Source organism: Erigeron canadensis, chromosome 8 (genome assembly GCF_010389155.1).
Source record: "Erigeron canadensis isolate Cc75 chromosome 8, C_canadensis_v1, whole genome shotgun sequence".
Taxonomy (NCBI): Eukaryota; Viridiplantae; Streptophyta; class Magnoliopsida; order Asterales; family Asteraceae; genus Erigeron; species Erigeron canadensis.
The window spans coordinates 16,096,702-16,124,394 of NC_057768.1; the positions used below are offsets into that span (position 1 = coordinate 16,096,702).

Consider the following 27,693-nt stretch of genomic DNA (forward strand, 5'->3'; position numbering starts at 1 on the left):
TCGAAAAAGTTTAAAAAGATCTACCAACTAAATATACGTCCTGATAATAGAAGAATAAAAAAAGGGTGATTTATTTGTACATTTTTAACACAAACACTTGGTTACGATTTTAAGTTTCCTGTAAACTTAAAGGTAAGGTCTATTTAGAAGTTGAAAAGCAATTTGTTTAACTCTCAAAAGTCAAATAGTAACTTTTTTTTTGGTGGGAGGGATCAAGTTATCACATTTTACCTATGTAAATTCAATTGCTTTACTTTGGGGAAGTCAGTTTAGTTTCATCTGAATCAAGCTTCATCGAAGAATCCCCGCCCATCAATTCCTGAAAGCCTTCGACCTTCACTGGTGGAGCTCTAACCAATCCCATGTTCCTGCATCCAACCAAGGAGAATTAGATCCTCAATATTCTTGGTTTGTAAATTTGACCCTTTTTATATATATCAGTAGTCTATTTGGGTTATGATTTATATCTAACAGGTCGAATGGGGAAAAGTTCGTTTGAAGTGGAACAAGTCAAACTGGATGGAAATCGCTGAAAAGTGTAGATTATTAATGAAAAAATAAAACTTTCGCAATCATGATTGAGACTTTAACTAATTATAAAAGATTTACAAGAATAAATTAAAAGTGTTGCGGGTCAACCCAACCCTACCAGTTCTAATCAATAACGATGACCCCTCATCTTACTTGATTACAAAACCCGGTCGACCCTTCTAGTTTGCAGCCTCTACATTTAAATCTTAAAATAGAAATGTTACTTACGGTGAATGGGCTTGTGGCTGGAGTTGGGGGATTTGAACTGAAGCCATTGGTCTAAACTGATTGTTGGATTGAGCTTGGTAAGCTGAGATTGCAGCAAATTGCTGCTGGCGGAACTGCATCTGAGGATTTCGATAATTCATAGTTGAAAATGCAGCATTGTTGTCCATAGGAAACTCAGGTGGGTTTTCAAGTTTGACTTCAACCATTGATCTTTGACTTTGACTCTCATTATCAACATTCATGCTACTGCTCATATTCATAACAGCACGAGGTGTGGCAGGTTGGCGCCTCCTCATTCTGTCCCACTGCTGCTGCTGCTGTAAGGGGCTAATCATCTGTTGTTGCTGCTGCTGCTGCTGCTGAAGAGGGTGAACCATTGGGTTGTGCATTTGCCTTTGAAACTATAACAATCAGCAAAACGGAATTCTATGAATCACTTGAACATGATAAAGAATGTCAGAACATATCTATAAAGAAGCAGACAGATGCAAACACATAGAAGCCAGAATCACCTCGGATGTGCAATCCTGATGAATATGCTTTTCCAAACACAGATTATCTGTAGGCCAGAATCACTATGCGCGGGCTATATTTTCTAGAACTCACACCTTAGATGCACATTATCAGCAAACCAATTCAATTATTTTGTTTTATCTTCATATATATTATAACATGATAAGGATATCCTAAAGACTTTTCTTACAACTTATTCCTATTATGCAGAATTATATATGAAACTTTTGAAGCCAGGGATCTAAAACAGTCTATCTACTCTTAAAACTTATTCCTATTATTCCTACTCTTGTGAGATTCGTTATTGTTGTTGAAGACACAAATTAACCCGGCAATAAAAGACAAATAAAAGGTATCTAATAACAACAATATTTGCACATATTCTAGGAAGGTGCTAACTAGTTAGTAGGTAGCAAAATGAGCTGGTCAGGATTTAATCATTTGAATACGGTTCCAATTGGGTCAGGACATGGCTACACCTGTTAAAAAATTATACTTTTCTTTGAACTTCATAAAAAATAATTTATTAATGAAACTAAAAGTGCTATTATTTATTCATAGATAAAACAATATATTATCGCAACACAAAGATGATTTAAGAAAACAAATAATCATAATTTTCTTAAACATTTAAACTACAACACACAAGTTGTGCAGAATAACAGATGCCAACCACTGGGTAATAGCCCAGTGGCACCAGCCGCCACTTCCTAGGGGGATCCTGTTTCGAGTCTTACCAAAAGCAAACTTTAGATAATTAGGGGATTATTGAGTGGTTGAGATTCGGACATATTAGTGGGTACCAAATGGTACATGGTGGATCAGTTCCCATCTAATTACCCTTCTTTCTTTTTTTTCAGAATAACAGATGCCAATGGGCAAGAGGCATGTGATATAGGTAAAATGAGGTTTAGCCAAAAATAGCAATTACTTAGGAATTGAGGGGGTACTTTTGCAATATTCGTATTCTGTTTGAAAAGTTGTTACAAACAGTTATAACCGTTACTTGTATTTTCCATGTGTATATTACGAGTATAATTAACATCAATAGCCAAGGAAGAGGGCTATGCTTGTATTGATAGAATCATTTCTCTCTATATATAATTTCTCTCTACCAATTTGGTATCAGAGCCAACGCTCCGGCGGAGGCAGTTACATTCCCGCAACAACTTGATTGCCGATCAAATTACCTAAACACAATAACGACTCGAAGTACAAAAGTGGACCGACTACTCAAAAAAGGTCAATTTAACTCAAGAAGAGATATTGAAGATTCAGAAATCATTGGATTCTAATGTCGATTCTTTCAAGACGGCGATTGATCATTTATAAAAGGCGATGGCGGCAATACAAAACCAGGACGGTGCTATGGTGGTTTAAGTCGGCGGCAGAATGAGTAATAACCGTTTAACTAAAATTGATTTCCCAAAGATTCGATGGAGAAGACGTTGAAGAGTGGATGTATAGATGTGAACATTTTTTCACAATCAACAGTACACCGGAAACTTCAAAAGTGCGATATGCATCAAATCACATGGAAGGAAGAGCTCTTTCTTGGCATGTTCGCCATATGAAATCCAATGGGAAGACGATGGAACAACTTACATGGGATGAATACTTGAGATCAGTGGCTAGATTTGTTTCAACTGCCATTGAAGATGCAATGGGTGCTCTTTATGCACTGAACCAAACAGGAGAGTTAATGACTATTGTGATCAGTTTGATCTCCTTACAAAGGTTAGTCTCTGTGAGGAATATACAGATAGTATTTTCATTGAAGGGTTAAAACCAGATATTAAATGTCCTATGAAAACGTTCAAGCCTAAATGCTAAGTGAAAATTATTCTTTAGCAAGATTGCAAGATCAGACCAATAAGACTTTGGGAAGAACTATGGAAAGTAGTAGCAGTATTTATAGAACACCAAGAACAACCAATTACACTAATCTAACTGAACCACCACTCTTGGCAACACCCATTAACTCTATTCCTTCAAATGCCTTAGTACCCACGAGAGAAAGTAACAAGTTTATGGACGAAAGAAAGGCTAAGGGGGAATGCTTTTACCGTAATGAAAAATTTGTCTCAAGAATTCAAGACATAGTAGAGTATGCAAAGGCAAGAAACAGTTATTTTTGGTAGAAGTAATGGATTATCTTGATGATGAACTAGGATTTATTAAGGATAATAATTTGGTTCCAATAGTTTAAGGGGATCCCCAAATTTCTCTTAATGCAATTATGGTTATACCATCTTATTCGACTATGCAAGTGGTGGGAACAGTGGGTACTAGAAGATTACACATTTTGGCGGACAATGGGTCAACCCACAACTCTATGAACACATCTATGGCCATCAAAATTAGGTGTCCAAAGTGTAGAAATACCAAATGTGAAGGTATATGTGGCAGATGGAAAAAATATAGACTGTGATAGTTGGTGTAGGGATTTTCAATGGGCAATGCAAGGGAATTCTTTTACAGCTGATGTATTACTTTTGGAACTAACCAATTATGACATTGTTTTGGACATTAAATGGCTGGAAACTCTCAATGATATTATTTGTGATGCATGTATGATATTGTATGACACTCGTGGGTCATTTCTGTATAAAGAATAAGTCGAATGGTTGTTAGGGCAGGGGAAAATCGGTCACCGGCCCTTTTATGTATAAGTACCCCTAATATTGATAATAAACTCATGATTTGTGTGATAATTTCTCATTTTTCTCCTTCTAAAGTTTTCTATTCTATTAATTTGGAACTTCAGGCATTTAACAATGAAATTTACTGTTAATGGAGTTAATTTTGAGCTGAAGGGAGTCAATAAACAAGGTATAAGTCTTTGTTCAATGAAAAAAATGAACTTCAGGTTGACCAATAAGAATAAAGTGGTCCAAACAAATCTCAACCTAAAGCCTTACAGAAATTCAAAAGAGTCAAAAGGATGTCATTGAGAATATGACACGGGAGTTGCTTGATTCAGGAGTTATAAGAGTATAAGACACAGCACTAGTGCTTTTGTTGCCCCTATGGTGTTAATCAAGAAAAAAGATGGCCCCCGGAGTGATACGACTGAATTTCAGAATAGAGAGAATTTGGGAGAGAAATTGATATTTGATTTATGATATCTGATACATCCCCAATATCAGGCTTATAGAGCCTTTGACTATTCAAACAAGAAAAAAACCGCTCCCTATTTTACAATGCTAGTCCCTCAACTAAGAATTATGACACTTATTGACTAAAATGCATTATTTATGTAACAATACTTCCCCCTTATAAGATTTTTGTCCTCAAAAATCATAAGTAGGAAATCTGCATTGCATGTCATCCAGGAACTCCCATGAAGCATCTTCTAATGGTAGTCCTTCCCAATGAACAAGCACTTGAACAGTAACCTTACCCTTCCTTTTCACAATCTTCCTGTCAATCACAGCTCTGGGTTGCAACAAAAACCGAGGTCCATTTGGCAGGGGAACACTCTGCTGCAGAGAACCATTAGCCTTCTTAAGGAGTGACACATGGAACGTGTGATGAATCTGTGCAGAATCTGGCAAGTCCAATTGATAAGCCACCTATCCAATTTTCTTCAGAACCAGGAAAGGACCAAAATACTTTGGTGACATCTTCCTATTATAATGAGCTTTGAGTGATTGTTGTGCAAAGGAATGCAATTTCACATAAACCCAATCTCCTTCCTTAAATTCTCTATCACTCCTCTTCCCATCTGCCAATTGCTTCATTCTATTTCTATTTGCTTCCAAATTAGCTTTCAGCTTCCTTATCATTGCTTCTCTATCTCTATGAATCTCCTCCACAGCCATCATAGCAGTATCTCCAGGAATGTATGGAATATGAATATTAGGTTTAACCCCATACAATGCCTCATGAGGTGACATCTTAATGGCAAAGTGCCAAGAAGTATCATACCACCATTGTGCTAAAGGAATCCACTTTACCCACTACAAAGGGCTGTCCATGCACATGGTTCTTAAGATTCCAAGCATCTATTGAGCACTTCAGTCTCCCCATCAGTTTGTGGGTGATAGGCAGAGGACATGGCTAAATCCACACCTTGTAGCCTCATGAATTCTTTCCAAAACTGACTCAAGAAAATAGGATCCCTGTCACTCACAATTGTAGAAGGACATCCATGCAATTTAAAGATATTATCAAGCACAACTTTAGCCACAGTGACTGCAGTATATGGGTGACTGGGTGGAATAAAATGCCCATATTTTGATAACCTGTCCACCGCCACCATAACAGTATCCTTACCACTTACTTTTGGCAAACCAGACACAAAATCCATGGATATATCAGAAAATAGTGACTGTGGCACTGGCAAAGGCTGCAGCAACCCAGGGTATGGTACAGTCTCATACTTTGCCCTCTGACATATTGAACACTCTTTGATGAACTTCTGGACATCTTTATAACACCCCTTCCAATAAAACAATTCCTTTAACTTGGCCAATGTAGGAATGACCCCAGAATGCCCCCCTTCCAGGAGATGAATGGCAATAAGAAATGATATCATTTCTTAATTGCATATCTTTTGCTATGAAAAGTTTATTTTTCCTTTTCAATGACTTGCCATCCCAAGATCTGTGGGGAATTATCTCACCTAGTGCCAACCTAGTGATCAAAGATTGAGTATCTTTATCTGCCTGCCATGAGTCTTGAATTCTGCCCTACAATAAATCATTAATAGAGCTAACTCCCATCTGCAAAACTTCTACACTAGGTACTCTTGACAATGCATCAGCCACAATGTTGTCCACCCCCTTCTTGCAACTAATCTCATAATCATACCCAAGTAATTTGGACAGCCACTTTTGTTGCAGGGGAGCGACTATCTTCTGTTCAAGTAAGAACTTTAAACTTTTATGATCAGTTTTGATCATAAAATGAGTAATGATGCCACTGTTTGACTGCAAAGATAATGGCTAGTAACTCCTTCTCATAAGCAGAACACCCTTGTTGCCTAAGAGATAATGCCTAACTGATATAGGCAAGGGGATGACCTTCTTGCATTAAAACTGCCCCAATTCCCTTAGATGAAGCATCCGTCTCAATGACAAACATTTTGTCAAAATTAGGTAATTTAAGCACTAGAGGTGAACTCAATGCTTGTTTCAGCTTTTCAAAAGCAGTTTGTGCCTCTTGCCCCCATTTAAAACTATCTTTTTTTAACAATTCAGTGAGAGACTGAGTAATAATGCCAAAATTCCTCACAAACCATCTATAATAACCTGCTAGGCCTAAGAAACCCCTCAGTTGCTTAATTGTCATAGGAACTGGCCATTCTTGAATGGCCTGCACTTTGGCATGATCGGTAGCAACTCCATTTCTGGTAATAATTTGACCTAAATATTCTACACTCTCTCCTGCAAATGAGCATTTAGACTTCTTGGCTTTCAATGAGCTGGTTCTCATCAGTTGTAAGATAGTTTCCAAGTCCTACAAGTGTTGGTCCCAACTAGTGTTGTACACCAAGATATCATCAAAGAAAACAAGTGCACATCTCCTTAATACTTCCTTAAAGGTGTGATTCATGAGTGATTGGAAGGTTGCAGGAGCATTAGTGAGACCAAATGGTAAGACTAGAAACTCAACTGAAATGCTCTACAAATATAGGAGCATTGGAAGGTTTCCCTGCATACTCCACTGAAATGCTTTACAAATATTAGCACAATCCATGCTATTTCCATCTGCCACAGTGACAAGTACATTTGGTATATGAACAATTGCACACTTGAGCTTCTCTGCCATCCTTTTACTCATAAAATTATGAGTAGAACCACTGTCTGTCAGAATGTGCAAGGTTCTAGTACCAATCGTTCCTACAATTTGCATAGTATGGTAGGATGGAATGCCTAAAATTGCATTGAGTGAAATCTGTGGAGCTCCTTACACAATTAACAATTCTGGTGCTATTTCAACCACCTCTATATTTTCCTTATTCTCCTCCTCTTCTGTACAGTCCTCAATTTCTACCAAAAACAATTGCCTCTTACCTTTACACACCTTATTATGCCCAGCCACAAATTTTTCATTACAGTAAAAACATTCTCCCTTTGCTCTTTTCTCCTCCATGAACCTATTTGTGACTTTCTTAGGTACTAATGCAGAAGTGTTTGAGTTCACAGGAGTAGGTAATAGAGGTTGTTTAGTATTGCTCGTGAGAGTATTAGTTCTACTACTGGCAGGTTTATATCGAGTGTAATTAGTAAAACTAGTGCCTCTACCTATAGCTTGATTAGCCTGATTTTGCAATTTAGCTAAAGTATATGTATCCTTCAATGTCTTAGGCCTAAACATACGGATCACAAACTTAATTTCTGGCTTCAAGCCTTCTATGGAACAAACTAACAGAATATTCTTCTGGAATAGTAACCTTATTTAATAATGCATCAAATCTATCACAATAAGCATCGAGATCACCTGTTTGAGTAGGAGCTTTCGGTGCTCCCATGGCGTCCTCAACCAGAGTTTGTGCAAATCTGGCCGTGATGGCGCGTGAATATTCCGGCCAGCCGATATCATCAATTGTAGAGCCACTGGATCGAATATATGCCAAATGCCACTCGAGTGCTTTTCCTTCCATGTGAATTGCTGCATAGCGAACCTTCTTATGCTCTGGAGTATAATCAATGGTGAAAAAATGATCACATCTATAGTTCCAGCCTTCCACGTCGAATTTAGGGAAATCAAGCTTAGCTAGGCGATGTGATGTGTATGGCTGTATTCATCTTCTCCACGAGTAATTAACTGTTTCTGCTTATCAAATGTCGCCATGTTCTTCGTCAATGTATCCACAGATGCCTTCAAAGTGATAATCGTCTCTTGAGCTGATGTTAATTCCTTCTGCATACGTTCCATATCGGAAGCTTGATTGCGAGTAGTAGTCATTGAATTTGAAATGAATTCGATGATTTTGTTGATTTTTAGGGTTTTTTTTTATTTTATTTTTATTTTTATTTTTTATTTTTATATGAAATTGATGCCGGAGAAGAAGGATTCACCGGAATTGATAACCGGAATCATAAGCTCACCGATTGAAGAAGAGAGAGCAGAATTTTAGAATAGAGAGAATTTGGGAGAGAAATTGATATTTGATTTATGATATCTGATACATCCCCAATATCAGGCTTATATAGCCTTTGACTATTCAAACAAGAAAATAACCACTCCCTATTTTACAATGCTAGTCCCTCAACTAAGAATTATGACACTTATTGACTAAAATGCATTATTTATGTAACACGGAAAATGTGCATTGTTTATAGAAAGCTTAATGAGGCTACAATCAAAGATATTTTCCTAAATCCATTGATCGAAGAGTTCTTAGATGCATTACAAGGGGCTGCAACATTTACTAAGTTAGATTTCAGGTCTGGGTATCATCAACTAAGAATATACGAGCATGACATACACAAAATAGCCTTCAAAACCAATCAAGGACACTTCGAATTTCTAGTATTACTTTTTGGGTTAATAAATGCACCTGCCACATTCCAATCCTTATGAACACCACCTTTAAGAAAGTTTTAAGGAAAAATACATTGGTCTTTTTTGGTGATATTTTGGTGTACAGTAAGGAACTGGGCTCAACATTTACAAGATTTGGAACAACTTTTGGCATTAATGAAGCAAAATTCATTAAGAGCAAAACGATCCAAATGTGCATTTGCAAGAACAAAAATTAAATATGTAGGCCATGTTATCTCTACACAAGGAGTTTCAAACGATCCATCCAAGATCAAGGTTATTCAAGAATGGCCTACACCAATTAATGTGAAACAATTGAGGGGATTTTTGGGTTTGGCGGACTACTATAAGAGGTTTATTAAGAATTTTGAGGTAATAGCTAAATCATTAACTGAATTGCTTAAAAAAAACAGTTTCAAATGGAATGAAATAGCTGATTGGCTTTTAATCACCTTAAAGAATTGCTTAGCAGTCCATCAGTATTGAAGTTGCCTGAAAAAAGACTGTTGTCTCTTCAAAGGGCATGGGAGCATTCATGCAAGATAATCATCATCTGGCCTATATCAGCAAAGCTCTCTCTACCAGGCAACAAAATTAGCCTGTCTATGAAAAAGAATTACTTGCCATAATTATCGCAGTCAAACAATGACACCACTACTTGGCTTCCAAGCACTTTGTCATTAAAATTGATCACAAGAGATTGAAGCACTTACTTGAGTAGAAAAATGTAACTCCCAGCAGCAGAAATGGTTGTACAAGTTAAAGGGATACGATTATAAAATTAAATACAAAAAAGGTGTAGAGAATGTGGTTGCAGATGCCCTTTCCATGGTTCAAGGGTTAGCACTCCAACAAATGGGGGTTAGTTCTTTGAATGAGACCTTATTATTAGTGAGGTTGAAAGAAGCTTCGCAAAAGGACCCAGCCACTGCAAAATTGATAAACAGCTACAACATGGCCAATCTATCCCTAATAGATCATGGAATGACACCTTGCTCACCAGGAAATCAAATCCAAACTCATGGATCCTAAAGATGACAATTTGAGGCAGGGAATCTTAAGCATTTTTCATGCATCTCCGATTGGGGGTCATTTAGGTATTGCACCTACTTTGGCTAGAATTGATGAAACTTTTTACTCGAAAGGTTGTGTAACACCCGTGAGTCAACCACGAAAAATTCCGAGTCAAATTTACAATTTTAAACAAGAGAATATGACCTCGTATTTTGGTATCGACATCGTATTTGTGATACGACCTCGTAATTTGATTTCGGCATCGTATTTTAGACCTAGCAGCGTAATTGAGTCTGGCATCGTATTTACATGTCCGGCATCGTATTCTTCAGTAAGCATGGAAACCTTACATTTTACCCTACATATAAATAGGCTTATTCTTTCACAAAACCCTCATTCTATCAACTTAGCCTCCAAGAAAAACACACACAAACCCTTACCACCTCCCTTTTGCTACCCCAAATTGCTACCTCACTTTACTACCTCACCATTACTACCCCATTTTACATCAAGTTTTATAAAAATCCAACCTTATTTTGTTTAGATTTAGCATTAACAACAGTGTTTTTACGTCCTAAACATCTTTACAAACACATATTTTACAGATTCAAGGTATAAAATCAAAACCCACTTTATGCTCTTCTTTTTGGTATTTACGGTTTTTCTTTTAATATACACACTACACCCGCCAAGTAACAAATTTTTTACGTTCAAAACGTTTAGAATCATTCACTACAACTCTTGTCAAAGTTTCATGTGATTTCGTTAACAAAATCTTGAGATTTAAGGATTTTTATATACTTTTTATAAACTTTTTTCAAATGGGTTTTCGAGTTTAAGTCCGTTCTAGAGATTCCGACTTTAGTATTGTCTTTCTATAATATTTGGGGGTCTAAAAGTACAATCTGATGATAAAAACACCTCTCAGATCGAAAGAAACGATTAGAGTTTTCTAGAACAAAATTCGGGGAAGAACAGCCCAGCTTGCAACCCCGTCGAAATGTGACCTCGTATTTCCATTTGCGACCTCGTATTTCAAATGTGACCTCGTATTTCCATTTGCGAACTCGTATTTCAAATGTGACCTCGTATTTCATTTGTGACCTTGTATTTCTAAATAAGACCCCAGATTTACTAGCCTCTCAAATTTAGCCTCTTAATTTCAGTTTTGTCTTTTAGTGAAATAAGACCCCAAATTCAATTTAAGACCTCAATACTCAATTGAGACCTCGGATTTCAATTGATAACTCGATTTGGTCAACCTTGGTCAATTTTGGTCGGTTTAGTCAACTTTGGTCAACTTTAGTCGATTTGTTCAACTTAGTCAAACTCGTAATTTGGTCAACTTTGGTCAAACTTGTAAAATGTGGTCAGAGTCAAACTAGTACGCTTTTTGACAACATAGTCAACACTTGGCGACACGATATGAGCACGTTTAACTATATTGAATGAATACTTAATTGTGATAACTTGTAACAGATTGTTGCGTACCGGTTACTTGCTTTCTGATATCTTGCGTAGCTTAATCTTGTTGCTACCGCTCAGGTGAGTTTGCGTACCGGTTACTTGCTTTCTTGCTTTCTGATATCTTGCGTAGCTTAATCTTGTTGCTACCGCTCAGGTGAGTTTCGTAGCCCCTCTTTTTATATGTTTTGGGGTGGAAGGATACTCATTCCTTTGTGTCTATCATCATTTATGGCTATTTGACTGTACTGTATGATGTGCACTGTGATACTTGATACTTGATCCTTGATACTTGTGGTGGAGTTTGAGATGCTTGATACTTGATACTTATGGTGGAGTTGGAGGCACCAGATACTTGATACTTACACCTTAGGCCTGGTATACCGTAAGTGCTGGTGGCATAAAGATACTTAATTCTTGCTATCATAAGTAAGTTGATAGCCATATTGTTGTGTGGATCTTGATATTTCGACCTGGCACATAACTTGACACTTGTTTACAAAACCTACGAACTCACCGACCATTGTGTTGACGCTTTTGAGTATCCTTTCAGGTGAGCATGTGAATCGTATTAGAGGTGGCTAAGGAGCATAGCATGGTGACCTGTAGCAGACCAGAATAGGGTTTTGGATCTGCATATCTTATGTTTTGTTATGTTTACTATATGTTTAGACTATGGCACTATGCCTATGCGTTATTCCTCTGCGTGGGAGTTTATTTTTTTTTTCTTCTTGAATCTTGACTTTATGTTGGATGTTTATGTTTGGATTTATGAAATGTGTGTTATTTAAGTATTCATGTAGTTACTCTACGTAACATCCATGACGAGTGTACTATGCGTCGCATCCCGAGTTTTCCGCCTTAGTCGGGGTGTGACATGTTGTTTCAATGATGTCCAAGGTTTGTGAAAGAATGCTCCATCTGTCAAGGGACCAAGTATTAAACTGTTGCCCTGGATTGTTACAACCACTTCCGATTCCTACCTCTATCTTCACAGATATATCGATGGATTTTATATCAGGCCTTCCTAAAGTGCAGGCTAAATAGTGGTGGATAGACTCACAAAATTTTCTCACTTCATGGTTTTAAGTCATCCATATTGTGCAGTCATTGTGGCCAAAGTTTTCCTGGACAATGTTTTTAAATTGCATGGCAATCCTATCACAACCGTCTCAGATAGGGATCCTATTTTCTTAAGTCATTTCTGGAAAGAGTTAATGAGACTTTAAGGGGTTCATTTAGCAGTGTCCTCAGCTTACCATCCTCAATCTGATGGTCAACAGAAGTGTTGAATAGATGCTTAGAGGCTTACATGAGAAGTATGTGTTTAGATGCTCGCTTATCTTGGGTGAAACGGGTAGCATTGGTTCAATGGTGGTATAACCCCACTTAGCATTCCCCTATTCAAATGACCCCATATGAAGCTTTATGTGGTCTCAAAACCCAATGTCCACATTCCCTACATAGCAAGGACACTCACATTGAAGTTGTGGAAGATTTACATAAGGAAAGAGAAGCAATGATTCAGAAGCTGAAAACCAATTTGCAGACTGCTCGGAACAAAATGAAACAAGTTGCTGATTAGCATAGAAGTGAAAGATAATTCTAACGAAGTGATTGGGTTTATGTGAAACTTCACCGATTTGCTCAACAATCACTCAAGGTTCATCAAAACAGGAAACTGTCTGCAAAGTTTTTTGGACCATTTGCGGTTCTAAAGAGGGTTGGTGAGGTGGCTTATTAGTTGAGTTTGCCTTCAGACTCCCGAATACACAATGTATTCCATGTGTCCCTGTTGAAGAAAGCTTTGGGGCCTATCAGTCCCTGAACCTTTAGCCCACGGCTACATATTCATTCTCCAACCAAGGGCAGTCTTCGATAAACAAGTTAAGAAGGGGCACCAAATGGCCAAGGTGTTGGTTCATTGGGAGGGTTTGGATATTTCAGAAGCTTCATGGAATACCTTACAGATATGCAACTCAAATTTCCTACCTTTAATTTTTAAGGACAAAATTTTTAAAAGGAGGGAGTATTGATATAGGTAAAATCATAGTTGTCGACTCGTAACTTTTGACTCAACTAGAAAACATAATTTTTGACTCGTGACTCGACTCGTAAGAGTCTAGACATTTTTATATACTACATAATATAGTATAATTATATTATATATATATAATGGGGGAAGGGAATATCAAGCTCTTAGGCACCCAAGTTGGGTGAAAACCACTCACATACCTTTTTTAAAAAGTAAAAAACATAGGGGCCCAAGTATTTATTAAAAATACTAAAAACATAACAGCCTCATACTCACTTTTCCTATATATATATATATATATAACAAAATATAATTTCGATTATCTTAATACATTACCAAAATATTACATACTCTAAAACTCGTACTAAAAGGATCAAAAATACATAAATAACATACAAAATAATGTAACCATAAATATAATATATAATATATAACCATATTATCAAACTACAACAATCATAAGTTGGCGACTCATATTAACTCGTTTAAAACTCACACGAAGAGACAGGAGAAACAAAAGTCACCCAATGAGTCACCTTGTTTTTAGTGTAAATCGACTCGACTTGTAAGAGTCGAATCATGACTCATAAGAGTTTAACAAAATAGCTATTACTTGGGAATTGGGGGGGGGGGGGTACTTTTGCAATATTCTTATTTTGTTTAAAAAATTGTTACAAACGCTTATAACCGTTGTATTTTCGAAGTGTATATACGAATATAAATAATATCAATAGCAAAGGAAAAGGAAAAGGGCTATGCTTGTATTGATAAAATCATTTCTCCATCTCTATATTTTCTCTACACCACCATGTGGTATGAAAAATATAGGAATTTTATAAACCCTAACTTTCTTCTTCTCACAACAATATGTTCCATAATTGCTATAAAAAAATAAATTAAATTTAATGCCACCTTTTCGCAAGAAAATGAAAAATATGCTTTCATTCCCAATCTATCACATAGTTGGTGTACATAGTTGGTGTACTGTTTAGTTTTAAACTAGTTTAGGAAATCAATTGCTCGTCGAGATGTTTAAAGGTTAAGCTACCGAGATGTAGCGAGATCAACTTTATAAAGAAATTCGAAGATGATGTGGCCTAGACAGTAGGTTATTAGTCATTCTTATAATCTTATTTACTTCTAATATAACTTTGTAGTATTAAATAGTTGGGAATGCCATAAGACGCCATATCATCTTCTTCCCCAAATCAATAGTTCCTTACAACATTACATACAAACTATACCTTTCAACATTATATTTAATAGTTAATTTATTAATTTTAATGATTTCTTGTTCACCAACTTTAAGGTTAGACAACTTGGTTAAATAAGGCTATTAGGCCATGGTTATATATATATATATAATGTGTCATGATGATGCAGAAGACCCGTGACCCGACCCAACCCACAATGTGGTTAATTAAAATTATCTTCTATTCTAATAAGTTATCTTTTTAAGTTATTTTTCATTTTTGTTAGATAAGTATGAATTGATTTGTTTTCTATTTTAATGGATGATACGAAATTGCCACTGAGTTGTCTTGAACTCTGCTTAGACTGAGTCAGCTTGGACTCAGCTCAGGCCATGATGATGTTTCTCTCGATGGCACACTTTGGGAAGATGATTGGTGATCCTATCTGCCCCCTAGGATTCACCTTACTTAAGTGGGAAGACTGAAATGTAGGGGAAGTTTGAAGATCAGCTCGTGAATTCGTCCAATCTGGGTCAGCTTGGAAGATGAGTCAGCTTGGGACGACCAGTCTGGGTTAGCTTGGGCAGAGTCATCTTGGAACTGAATTAGCTTGGGATTTTCAAACACTTATCTATTTTAATGCTTTCAATAACCAGGTTAAGTCATGTGATTATCACGTGTGTGTGGCTGTTCTAGATGATTCTGAATAAGGATAAAATTCAGTTGTATGTTTTTGTCTTGTTTTGGTGACACCTAATCATGGGAGAAGAAAAAGACAAGTGGGGACCAGAGAGAGAACCACCACTAAACCACTACCCTGTACTAGTTGTCTAGGGTAGAATATTCCTTGTGTCTTGTATTTCCTCTATAAATGAAGGTTGCCTTCTCTTTTAAAAATCAGAGTGTTTATGAAAAGTTTGATAGAGTTGAATTCTATTCATTTGAAAATCTTCTTTACCTTTATGGATCTTTGATCTTGGTGGTTTGAAGTGGTCCCTTTATCAATAATCTTGGTGGCTTTGCCTTTATAGATTATTAAGGTGAGATCTTACAAATCTTCATTACTTTTATCTGTATTTGTTGTGGCTCAGCCTTTATCAAATATAGTGGTGGTTTTAGAGTGTTTCTTCTATTTGATTCTGGTGGTTTAGTCCTTTACGAGTAAAATATTAGATTCTTATTTATCCTTGTTTATTTTATCTTGTTCTTGTTTCAGTCCCTTTTCATTGTTTTATTGTCGCTGTACTATTTATTCTTATAGTCAGCTTGGGTGTATTTTGTTATAAAATTCCAGAAAATCCTACAAAAATAGTTTTAAATTCCGATGTGCTTGTATTTTGTGAGTTGACTCAGTCTAACCCTGAGTATTTCACATCAATGGGGTTAGGATTAGTATAAATAGGGATTTTAGTTATTGTAATATGCAGTTGATTATTATTGAGTTCATAAAAAAATTGGCGTTTTGTCAATGATTTCGGTCTTTGATTTAATCGTTCTCGAGTCATTTTATTGCATTTCAAACTGCATTAGTTGGTATCAGATGCAATCAATAATTGATAGTATGAACTTTGTTCATTGAACCCAATGGTTCTTTTTTGTAGTCTTTGATTAGTCATTAAGCTACCATAGCTCTGATACCACCGGATGCAATTACAAATGTAATCAAATGGCTCAAGAACAAATGATCAATCAAAGACTACAAAAAAGAACCATTGGGTTCAATGAACAAAGTTCACACTATTGATTATGAACCATTGGACACCCGTGACCCGACCCAACCCACAATGCGGTTAATTTAAATTATCTTCTATTCTAGTAAATTATCTTTTAATTTTATAAGTTATTTTTTTCTTTTTGTTAGATAAGTATGAGTTGATTTGTTTCCTATTTAAATGGGGTTAGGACTAGTATAAATAGGGATTTTAGTTATTGTAATATGCAGTTGATTAATATTGAGTTTACAAGAAAATTGATGTTTTGTCAATTTTTTAGTCTTTGATTGATCATTTGTTCTTGAGCCATTTGATTGCAATTGTAATTGCATCAGATGAAATTAGGGAAACTGATGATGATTATGTATGGAAAAGAGGAGTTGTGAAGCTGTGGTTACACTTCTAATTAAATATATATTTATTCATGTTCCATTGCCATGATAACCGGTGATGATGGAAAGTATAAATGTATAATGATGTTGGAGAAAAAGATGAAGATAGAGAAGATCAGGTTTTGGAAATTATGGATTCAATAGAACATTTAAAATGGGTGCTAGCTGGATAAATTAAAAATGATCTGCTACACATCATCATTCAGCCAATCATGTCCCTCTAAATATGTTTTTGCAGGTTTTTGACCTCACAATAGAAGAAAAAAAAAAAAATATATATATATATATATGGACCTCAACAAAGGTTACTGGACCAAGTTGGAGTACTTTTCAATCACTTAGCCCTATTAGAAAAAACCATACATCATTATTCATAGCATGAGTGCACATTTAACTTACACCCAAATAACTTACCATTATGGGAGTATGGGACTAATTACTACTTGTCTAGTTTTCTGCTAACTTCCCATTTTTAGATTCTGTCTTTGAATGTTTCCATTTTCCACCCGTTAGACTACAATTTACACCATCAAATGTTAATTTAGCCTGTGTAATCCATAAGATTTAAATGTGCACATTTAACTTATATAACAAGGGTGTTATGAATAATGATGTATGGTTTTTCAAATGTTAATTTAGCCTGTGTAATTCATAAGATTTAAATGTGCACAAAAAAAAGGTCTGGCTTTAAGACTCAAACAGGCAGAACAATAGTGTTAAACGCAACGCTTTATTAAAAAATTTACAACACAGTGAAAGTTGGAATATCAGATCAAAAGTGGTAGTTGGCTAACCTGATGAGGTTGCAGAACAACAGCTTGATTTTGCAATTGCAATTGTGACTGGATGGCCTGAACTTGTTGCAGTTGTGTTGGCTGTACATGGATTTTGGTGCCATCTTTAACAACCTCAGCGAAACCCGCAAGATTACTACAGTAATGAAAGCAAGTTAGACGACCAGATATTAGAAAAGAAAATTTTCAGAACAGAAAGTATAAAATGGATGATTGCTTGAGAATGTATTCAACTATATGATGTACTCAACTTTAACTTGATCTATGGTGTATCAAACTTTGAAACATTAATATTGTATCTCATCAACTAAAAACATGTGAACTGGTGATGTGGCAACTTACATGGACACATACAATATAACTTTTTGAAAGTTGGATAGACAATATAGAAATAACATGTTATATAACCAAATATAGAATAGAAAAAAAATATTCAGAATAGATGCTATAATAATGCATCCGCATGGCAGAAAAATAAGCAATGAATATCCAAAAGAAAAGGAAAAAGAAAACAGTTGAAGCATCTGATGGAAAAAGTGAAGTACCCATGTCCAATTGTTTGGAGAAACATCTTAAGTAGTTCAATTGGTGAATGCTCTTTCTTGTAATTATCAGATAGAACTTTCAAGATACGGCCTAATTTAGATATATGACAGCCAAATAACTGACCAAATATATCCAATGGACCATCAATTGAACTATCAAAACCAACATCCATCAGTAAACGAGAAACCACTTTCCGTGACATCTCAACTGCTTGTTCTGGACTTAAATTGTTCTTCATGCCAAGGAGTCCTCTTTTCGGACGATCATGATTACCTTGCTGTTCCATATTAAGGTACTCGGGCCTTATACCAAGTCTTTCTAACATAATGGGGCTTTTGGTCATTATTGGGGGCAAGTTATCAAGAACTCCATTGGATTTCCCAATCTGCATATTCTCTATTTGATATGAAGGAGGTAAAGCACTATCAGGAACAGAATTTGCTGAAAACATTGTCTCTGGAAAAAATAAAGTTTCATCATCGTCTAAATTAGAAGATACTCTATTGAAACCATTATCAAACATGGGGTTGTTCGAAGCCATATTTTGCTCTTCCATAAAAACTGCACGACTTCTCTTATGCTTTTCAACAACTCTAATATAATTAGACATCTGCTCGGGTGTACGTTTCTCAGATTCTCGGTCCCCTGATGGTAACCTATATGGTTTCATGGCTCTATATTTCTCAAAGAATTGACTATACCATGATTCTGGGATTCTCTGAGACATACTATCATCTTCAAGTGCACAATATCTAGATCCAACACCAAAACTTGCTTTTGATTGAGCCTGAAAATAATTGTGGTTAACTCAAGTGGTCTACTTGTTACACAGAAACAAGTAGGATGACACAGATAAGCTAGTTCCTACAAGTAACAGTAAAAGCATAGATGACAATGTACAAGACTTAAGGTACTTATTTAGAAAATTAAAATAATGAGATGTGTTGCAACTTACCAATTACAAAAACTACAAACAACAGCTCCCAAATCATACGACGTTTAACTGGTGGTCCAAAGTCCAAACCAGCTTTTCAGTTTTTGGAGTTTTGGACTTGGGTTTTTGGCTCAATATCTTATTAGTATTCACCCTACACTTTATAAAATGAGTTATATAACAACTTAGGAGACAAGTGAGAACATACTAACGTGTCAAATCCTACAACAGTTGTGTCATATGAGGCTTCTTGTTTGTGATAATAATCTATGTTATCAATTTCGGTGAAATTTCGGTTTTCAGTGGTGGGACATAATTTCGGTATTGAATTTCGGTTTATATATCGTTTCCGAAATTTTCGGTGGTTTTGACCGAAATTTGACCGAAATACCATCAAAATTACCGAAATTTGACCGAAATTTCTGAAATTTCAGTGAATTCTGTTTTAGCACTTCCAGGTTTTATCTTTTACTCTTATTTATGTATATATATATAAATACATATATAATATTAGAATTACCGAAATACCACCGAAAAAAACGATATTTCGTATACCATCCGTGACCGAAACACCGAAATTTATGTCCTTGACTACTTAGATAATAATAGTGAATATTGACAAATTGATAGGATGATGAACTACAATTATTCGAAGAAAATTTTTGAGGGCCTCTAATTGGTTTACAAGGCGACGACAATGAACTTTCAAGATGGGGTACATGCCAAGAATTTTTAAATAAGTTGTGTAGTGAAGCCTTGTATGTTTCTTGCGTGTTGTGCTATGCATTAAGGTGTACATACTATAGGATACCATAATTTGATAAGGTGTTATGGTGTTGTTAATATGTTCCATAGCTCACTGTTGCAAGTCATTCAAAATTCTGGTGGTGTTTTTGTGTATTAAAGTAGAGTAGATACTAGCTTGATATCAAATTGTCTACTTTGGGATCTATAAATGCGTTATACTTAACCTGTGTTACTGACTAAACATTAACTTTATCCCTTTAGTTGATATGTGCTAATGAATGGGACAAGAAAAAGCTACTGTAAGATATTGTCGCTCATGGTGGAAGACTTGTTCATTATGATACACGGGAGAACATGTCATTTATCTTCATCATGCTTGAGTTGCAATCCGTTACATGCTTTCTCTGAAAAATCTCTCATGCAACTATCTTCTGGGAATAACTCTTAGACTTCTGCTTATAGTGTGAAATACGGTGTGTATGTAAATATAGTGTATGTTGGTAGTTTTCAGTATTCCAGTGGACACTTGAGTGTGTATTTCAAATATATATTATCCATTTCTAAAAGAAAGTATTAGAAAACACTTTATTTCGGTATCTTTCAAGAACTTTAATGCCAGAGTGAGCATCCTTTGATAGACTCTAGCAACTCCTTTAAAACATATTAAGGTATGAAACTTTGAATTTGAGACATTAGAGTACTTTCATTGAGCTAAAAGAAATTAAAGAATGGTAGAAGAACAACAATATATCCAAACTATGTCATCTGTTGATACTAATAAAAAACGAAATGCTTTCAATTTATTCCAGTTAAACAAATCATAAGTAATTTAAATTCAAATGTAACATTTAAGATTCGCAAAGTTTATGTAGTGATAACTAAATCTACCTACACTTAAGATGAAGTAGTGCTTCATTCAGAATTCAGATTCCTGTCAAGCATGAACCGAATGACCTCCTGTTGTAGTACTGATAAACTTGTCTTATATGGAATAGACAATCCTTATATGGAAGCCATCTATCTATAGTATGAGTTGAAGACTCTAAATTTAGAACGAAATATCATATAAAAGAATGTAGAGATAAATACATATATATACATATATAAGAGAAGCTAAGAGCTGGTTTATCTTTCTAGTTTCTAGGCCTGCACTAGGGCATCTTTCCTGCTCATGCACAAGCACCTCATGAAGCAATCAAAGCTATTAAACTAAGTATTTGCAGTCCTATTTGCTGATCAGCAACTTCCGTGACACCGAATATTACAATTATACTAAAAGGGGCTATAAACTCGATAGCTAAAAAGAAAATGCTATAGTATACGCCCACGCGTGACAAGATATCCTCATACCAGCAGAAGTATCAAACATATGCATATGCTCATTCTTCCTCGAAAAATATCCAATTACATAACTACGCCAACAGAATTGAGTTCTGAATCCACGTAAGATATACGTATTTTTGTCCTCGCATTGGTTGATAGAACAACAGAGAAATGTCATTCGCCATTGTGAAAAATGAGGTATCAAACTAACTAATCCCACATACGATAAGAAATTAATCGTATGAGGTAAAGCCTATAGAAAAAAGGATAATCTCTCTATATAACTAAGAGATGATATTTTTAGGCTTAGTTCAAATTATTAATTGATTGCCACATTGGATTTTAGCTTACTTGTCAATTTAGACTAATTTTTAATTGTTTATTCAATTTTATTATTATTAATAGTATATTATACTATACTTTATTATTATTATAATATTAATGTTATTATATTATTATCATAAATATATTATATTAATACTATTTAGTCAAATTAGTCAACATTTTGATCACAAAAGTAATTTATTGGTTTCACTAGATCCCTCTAAGTTGTCAAATACATGGTGACACTTGTCAATGCAAGATATTTGATAGTTTAAATTAATTCAAATGGTTAATACTAGATACATCAAGAAATAATAATGATAATAAAATAATAATAACCAATTTGTTTAAGCTTTATGCATTTAAATTAAACTTTCTTTTATGTTTATGTATTAATAACTACATTTTATATAATACTAAACTATTACTATTTTAATAAGTAATTATACATATGTATACATTGTCGTGGATGCTACAATATATTGGTATCTCTTACTTTAAATTTTGATAGATACATTTATTATTTGTATGACTATACGAGTTATTTATTTATAATATTTTATCATAAATATTGTCTTACCATGCAAAGCATGGGTTTAGTCTATACAATTGTTTCTATTTACATGTCAAAGGGGACAGAAACCTAAGAGTACATTTCTTTAAACCTTAAAATCATCAATACACATTTTTAGCCCATGAGGTGTATCAATAGTTGTTCCTCACAACAAAACACATTTGACTTGGTTTACAATTGCACGAACTTATGTCATCATTGTCATCACAACAATAAAATAACAGCACCCAATTCCACTAGTGTGTAGGTATGAGGAGGTAAGATATAGAAAGTCATACCCCTCAAGGGCCAAGACTACTTCCAGAGAAAGACTTAGATTAAATTGTTATGCACAAAGTCAGAGTGTGCATAAAAAGGAGTTTACAAGGAGTTTTAAGAAACATTTATGCACTAATAAAATAAAATAGTACATAGAGATACCAACAAACTATTTAAAGTGGTAATCTAATAATGTGCATCTAAAGTGTGTTCGAAGAAATGTGATGAGCGTAGGAATGATATAATATAGTACACACACACACGCCTCAATCTATCTTCAACTTTCTACTCACCCACCCTAACTTTAGCTTTCCATGCTTGTTACCAAAGGTCATGGCCGGGTCAGTTTATAGTTTATATACACACTCATTTTAACCTTATCTAATTGGTCAATAATAAACAACTCGTATATAGTCATACAAATAGAAAATGTATCTACCAAATTTGGAGTATGGGATAACAATATATTGTAGCATCAAATTTTCGAACACTAGCCTTGTATTCGTGCAAGTAACATTGTTAAGAATTTTAGCCAAGGTTGTAAATGACAATGGTGGTTCCTCTGCAGCCAACGACCTTTAAGGTTGAATTTCATTTCGCGGCGTTATAACGGAGACTATAGATTATAAAGGAATTTAATTCTAAAAAAATAAATATATGTATTAAGCTAGCATATAACATAGAATAAATTCCAAAATCATCTTTTTATTGTTTAACATCGTTATAAATTGTCTTTAAATCATTTTAGATAATTTTTTAAAACATATATTTTTGATTAAATATTGAATTTTTGAACTTTTCAACAAAATCATACAATATTATAATAATTATATACTAGTATATGATAAAATTATAATATCGGATGGAAGATACATGTTGCCAGCGTGTCATCGAGTATTGTGCCCAACTGCCCAAAGCCCCAAAGCATCTTTATGATCCATCTCTTTTGATTTTTTCCAAGTTCTTCTCTCATCACCTCTCCTTTCTCTCAACCAACAAACTTTCACACAAAATAAATAAACGGCCAGACTTACTATTTAAAAAACTTAATCATAGCCATGGTATAGCAATCTGTGGAGAGAATTGGAGAACATAAAGATGGGGCTGAATGATTTATTTGAAGCAGCAAAGAAAATAAAAGATGAGATCTACTTTATAAATCTTCATACCAACAACCATCTCTCCCGTTAACCCCGTTAAGCGTTAAATTCCGTTATTTGACCGTTATTGACTAAACCTTTAAATTTACCCTACACACATAACGTAACGGCAGACTACCCTTACCAGCTTTAACCCGTTTTAACGGCGTAATAAGGGTGGACGGAGTCGATTGGGGAGGGGACCGGTACCGGCCGGTACCCGATGGCACACCGGCCCGACCCCCCGGTACCAGTGGGGAGGGGAGGAGTTTGGGCACCACGGTGCCGGTTCTCTTGCCTATACAAATGACCGTTACATGCTTTTGATGACCGTTGGGTTCTTTCCTTTTCTTTTCTTTTTTAATTTACTGAAAACAGAGATATATCTATATGTATATGTTGCAGGTTTTTTTTTGGAGAAGACAAAGTCAAAGACAAAAAAATATATATTTTCAATTTCAACCCTGGAACTTTTAGCTAACTACTAAAATGGTCCACAAGTGTTTTTTTTTGTTTTCTATACATTAAGTTGTTGTTGTTGTTGTTGTTATTATTATTATTATTATTATTATTATTATTATTATTATTATTATTATTATTTGAAATAAAATAAATAGAAATTAAATTAAATAGAAAAGGGTGGGGAGGAGAGGGGAGGGGTGGCGAGGTGCTCCTAGCAAAAGGGGAGGGGAGGACAGGAAAAGAAAAATCGGGGAGGAGTGGGGAAGCCCTCCCCCCACCCTAACGGCCGTTATTTACAACACTGGTTTTAGCACTGTTAATAGTATTCATTTTTCATTCAACTATACAAATATATCTCTATAAATGTTATTGCTAGAAAAATCTTTCAAAATTTACAGTTACTCTGTCACCTAGTACCAATAAAAAAAATATACAACGTTTTTTCATAAAAATTACATTAAACATATTCGGTGAACCCGTAACGGCTACCCATGCCTTCAATGTAGTTCCACCCATTCGGCTGTTTATATACACACGCATTAAGCCTAAACATATGTTACCATATATGACATAGCATCTGACACATTAAACACCAACCAAAATACTTGAAACAAAATAAGATAAAACTTTGAAAGGCATAAACCCATAAAAACAAACAAACATGTAATTTTAGTAAGAGGGGGCTACACACCTTCAAAGATGATGCAACATTTTGATTAGGTTTCTCTAGAGTATAATAAATATCATCCCCATGCAACTGCAAATCTGAAACAAAAACACAAGAAACAACTAAGAGTCAATCTACTTGTGTGGATACAAGGAGGTATGGTATAAACAGGCATACCCCTACCCAAAAGTGGAGACAAGAGGACACTTTCAACTATTGATATTGCACGTTCATAGAATTAGTTGGCATTCATATAATCTACCACATCAGATGTCACGTCACTAATTTTCAGCTTATCTAATTGGTCAATAATACATATATAGCAATATTTGAAAGTTAACAAGCACCACAAATATAAAGGCATATCCAATCACTCACATAAAACCAATGTATGGTTAAACAATTCAATACCCAAAGGCATGAGCACATATTGCATAGGGCCTAAGTGGGCAACCACCTAAGGCATTGGGGCTCAAAACTATAGGGGGAGGTTCTGGTCCGAAGGGTTTTAAATGCAAAACGTGCAAAGTGTCTTAGTCCGGTGGATACGATACGGGCTTAGCCCTTAAGGGTATTTATAAAAGGGTTGGAGACCAAGAGTTGGTCGATGTTGGATACCTACCCTTACTAACATAGCTCTGCCCTAGATGTAGGGATGAAGTTAAGATGCATGTTAATGAGAACGAAGATGCATGTCCGTAGAAACTACTGAAATGCTCATTAGTTAGTATGATATAATGTATCTTAGTAACTAAGATGTATGTTACTGTAACTAAGACGCATATAACTTTTTTTTTTCGAACGGCAGAAAAAAATATTAACTAAAACGAACTAGCAAAGTGCATATATCTTAGTAAGTAAGGCTCATGTGAGTGTAACTAAGATGCATGTACTAACAGAGGAGGATCCAAAAAACTCGATCATCCGGGACAAAAAGAAACTTAACTTGAAATTTAAGAGCATTATAAAACAAAAATGTGATAATATACGTAATTACCATATATATACACTTAAAAATTTTGGGTCATCGGGAGCAGTTTCCCCAGGTCTTCCTAAATTACATCCGCCGGTGTGTAATGACATGCATCTTAGTTAACACTGACATACAGTGTCCATAGGAAAAAAAATAATTTATATCTTTTCTTATCAGTAATATTTAAGCTGCAACCACCTAGCTTCTGGCGTAGTGGCCAGCCGGGGTACCTTTTGGGTATCTTTTGGCAAGAGGGGATGTTGGCTTGGAGGTCATGGGATCGAATCTTGTATTCCCCATTGACCTTGGGCATTTACCTCTTTAGCATAAAATGGGTAGCAGTGTAAGGCGCCGCCTCGAACCCTGAGCATACTGCCCGTTTGGATGTCACTGCTCAGCTCGATGGAACGACCTTCCCACCCGTCGTTCAAAAAGAAAAGTAATATTTAAGCTGCATATTAGTGTTTCGCATATATATATATATATAGGGTAAAGTTATTTTGAGAACCCTTTTTTTTGCGCAAACCTTTGAGAACTTTTCAAATCAAGCCCAACCAATGATTATTCTTTACATGAAAATTGTTTTTTTATTGTTATCTGAATAAATTATGTATAATTTTGAAGTTTATAATTGTTTGGAGGCATGTATTATCATCCGTTATACAATTATGTGGAGATTTGGATTCTTGATCTCATGTGCACGAATATTGCTATGATTACATGTGATCGACTTGCATACATGTGATCATAGCAATATTCGTGCACATGTGATCAAGAATCCAAATCTCCACATAATTGTATAACAGATGATAATACATGCCTCCAAACAATTATAAACTTCAAAATTACACATAAGTTATTCAGAAAACAATCAAAAAACAATTTTCATGTAAAGAATAATCATCGGTTGGGCTTCATTTGAAAAGTTCTCAAAGGTTCTCGAAAAAAAAGGGTTCTCAAAATAACTTTTCGCTATATATATATATATAGGAAAAGGTTTATGTGATAACCATTTGAATTGAACGAACCATGATAATTTCTATATTATAACTTAATGTTCATATATGAATAGTTTATGTGAACATATTCGTTCACTATCAATTTATACTTATAATTACTTGTGTTCATATGTGAATAGTTCTCGCATGAACCTTACCTATATATATATATATATATACGAGTACTACATTATAAAGCATTTGTTCCCTCCATTATTTTCAACTAAGTAGTTGATAACCCTAAATTGCTCTTCCCTTTTACTCACTATTATAAACATCTCCACTTGAAATGCCTATAATGTCTACTTGAAATACCTATAATCTCTACTTGAAATACCTATAATGACTTTAATGAAATTAATTTACAACAAGTACCATTAACTCCTGAAATAACTACAATAATCAACTAGGCATTCCAGTAGGACAGTTAGGACGTTAAGGAGACACATATTTTGGTTTTAGGTCACTGGTTGCGCCGAGACTATGGCTTTTTTTCTCGCTCATAAATTCTCGGGGCCGGGCATTTGTCCGAGGTAACCCACCAACCAATAAGTGGTAGGTTACTGAGTTGCAGAAAGGACAAATTCTTTATTAAAAAAAAATTGGGAAACGAAATTACGATAAGAAAAACTTACAATTAGGATTGAGCTTGGAATTGGAAGAAGACGAAGATCTATTGGACTGAGGGAAAAGCGAAACGCAGGCTTTATCAAACAAAAGAGCGCGTGCACGGATTTGAAGTTGAATTTGGGCCTTTGATTTGGTGGCATCAGTTCTCATAAAAGATTCCCATGAAGATGGTGATGATAAAAATGGAACAAACATTGCGTAGAGTGAATCATCGGAAAGCCATGACCTCCATATGCCTTGTGATTCCAGTTTCCGGGCCAGTTCGTAACCTCGGCCATCGTCCCCCAATAAAGCCATTTTCACTGAAATGACTGTTTATTTGTTTTACTGTGACAAAATGATGATCGATTTGGGTGGATGTGAGTGAATCATTTTGACTTTTGGGCTGTCGTCAGGTTTGTTTGGATTAATTAACTACGAGTATATGATTGCAATAGTATCTAAAAGTTTTGTTTTTCTGAAGTAATTTACAAGAAGATGATGAGGTGATAGGTGGAAGTGGTCTTATCGTTTCGTTTTTGGATTTAAAAATTTATCGAAAATATGACATCTCTAATAAAAGAGGATGAAATTTTAAGAACACCCATATAATTTTTATAATTTATCAATATATGGTTTTTGATATAAAAGATTTATAGAGGAATAAAATAATTTATAAATGAGAGGGAAAAAAATTATTTGAGTAACAGAAATGAAAATAAAAATTGAAAGTTAAAAGTTGTTTCACATTGATGTATGATACATCATG

The 27,693-nt window shown here is 35.1% G+C and overlaps 1 protein-coding gene across 1 annotated transcript; it reads right to left on the bottom strand.

The window, feature by feature from the left end:
* Nucleotides 1-27,410, bottom strand: LOC122580550. Its single transcript, XM_043752821.1, has 6 exons — nucleotides 26,951-27,410; nucleotides 24,369-24,442; nucleotides 17,916-18,703; nucleotides 17,371-17,506; nucleotides 760-1,160; nucleotides 1-368 (listed from the first exon to the last, which is right to left on the bottom strand). The coding sequence occupies exons 1-6, from the start codon at nucleotides 27,240-27,242 to the stop codon at nucleotides 251-253; spliced, it is 1,809 nt and encodes a 602-aa protein (XP_043608756.1). The 5' UTR covers nucleotides 27,243-27,410; the 3' UTR covers nucleotides 1-250.
* Between the last annotated feature and the right edge of the window lie 283 nt (nucleotides 27,411-27,693).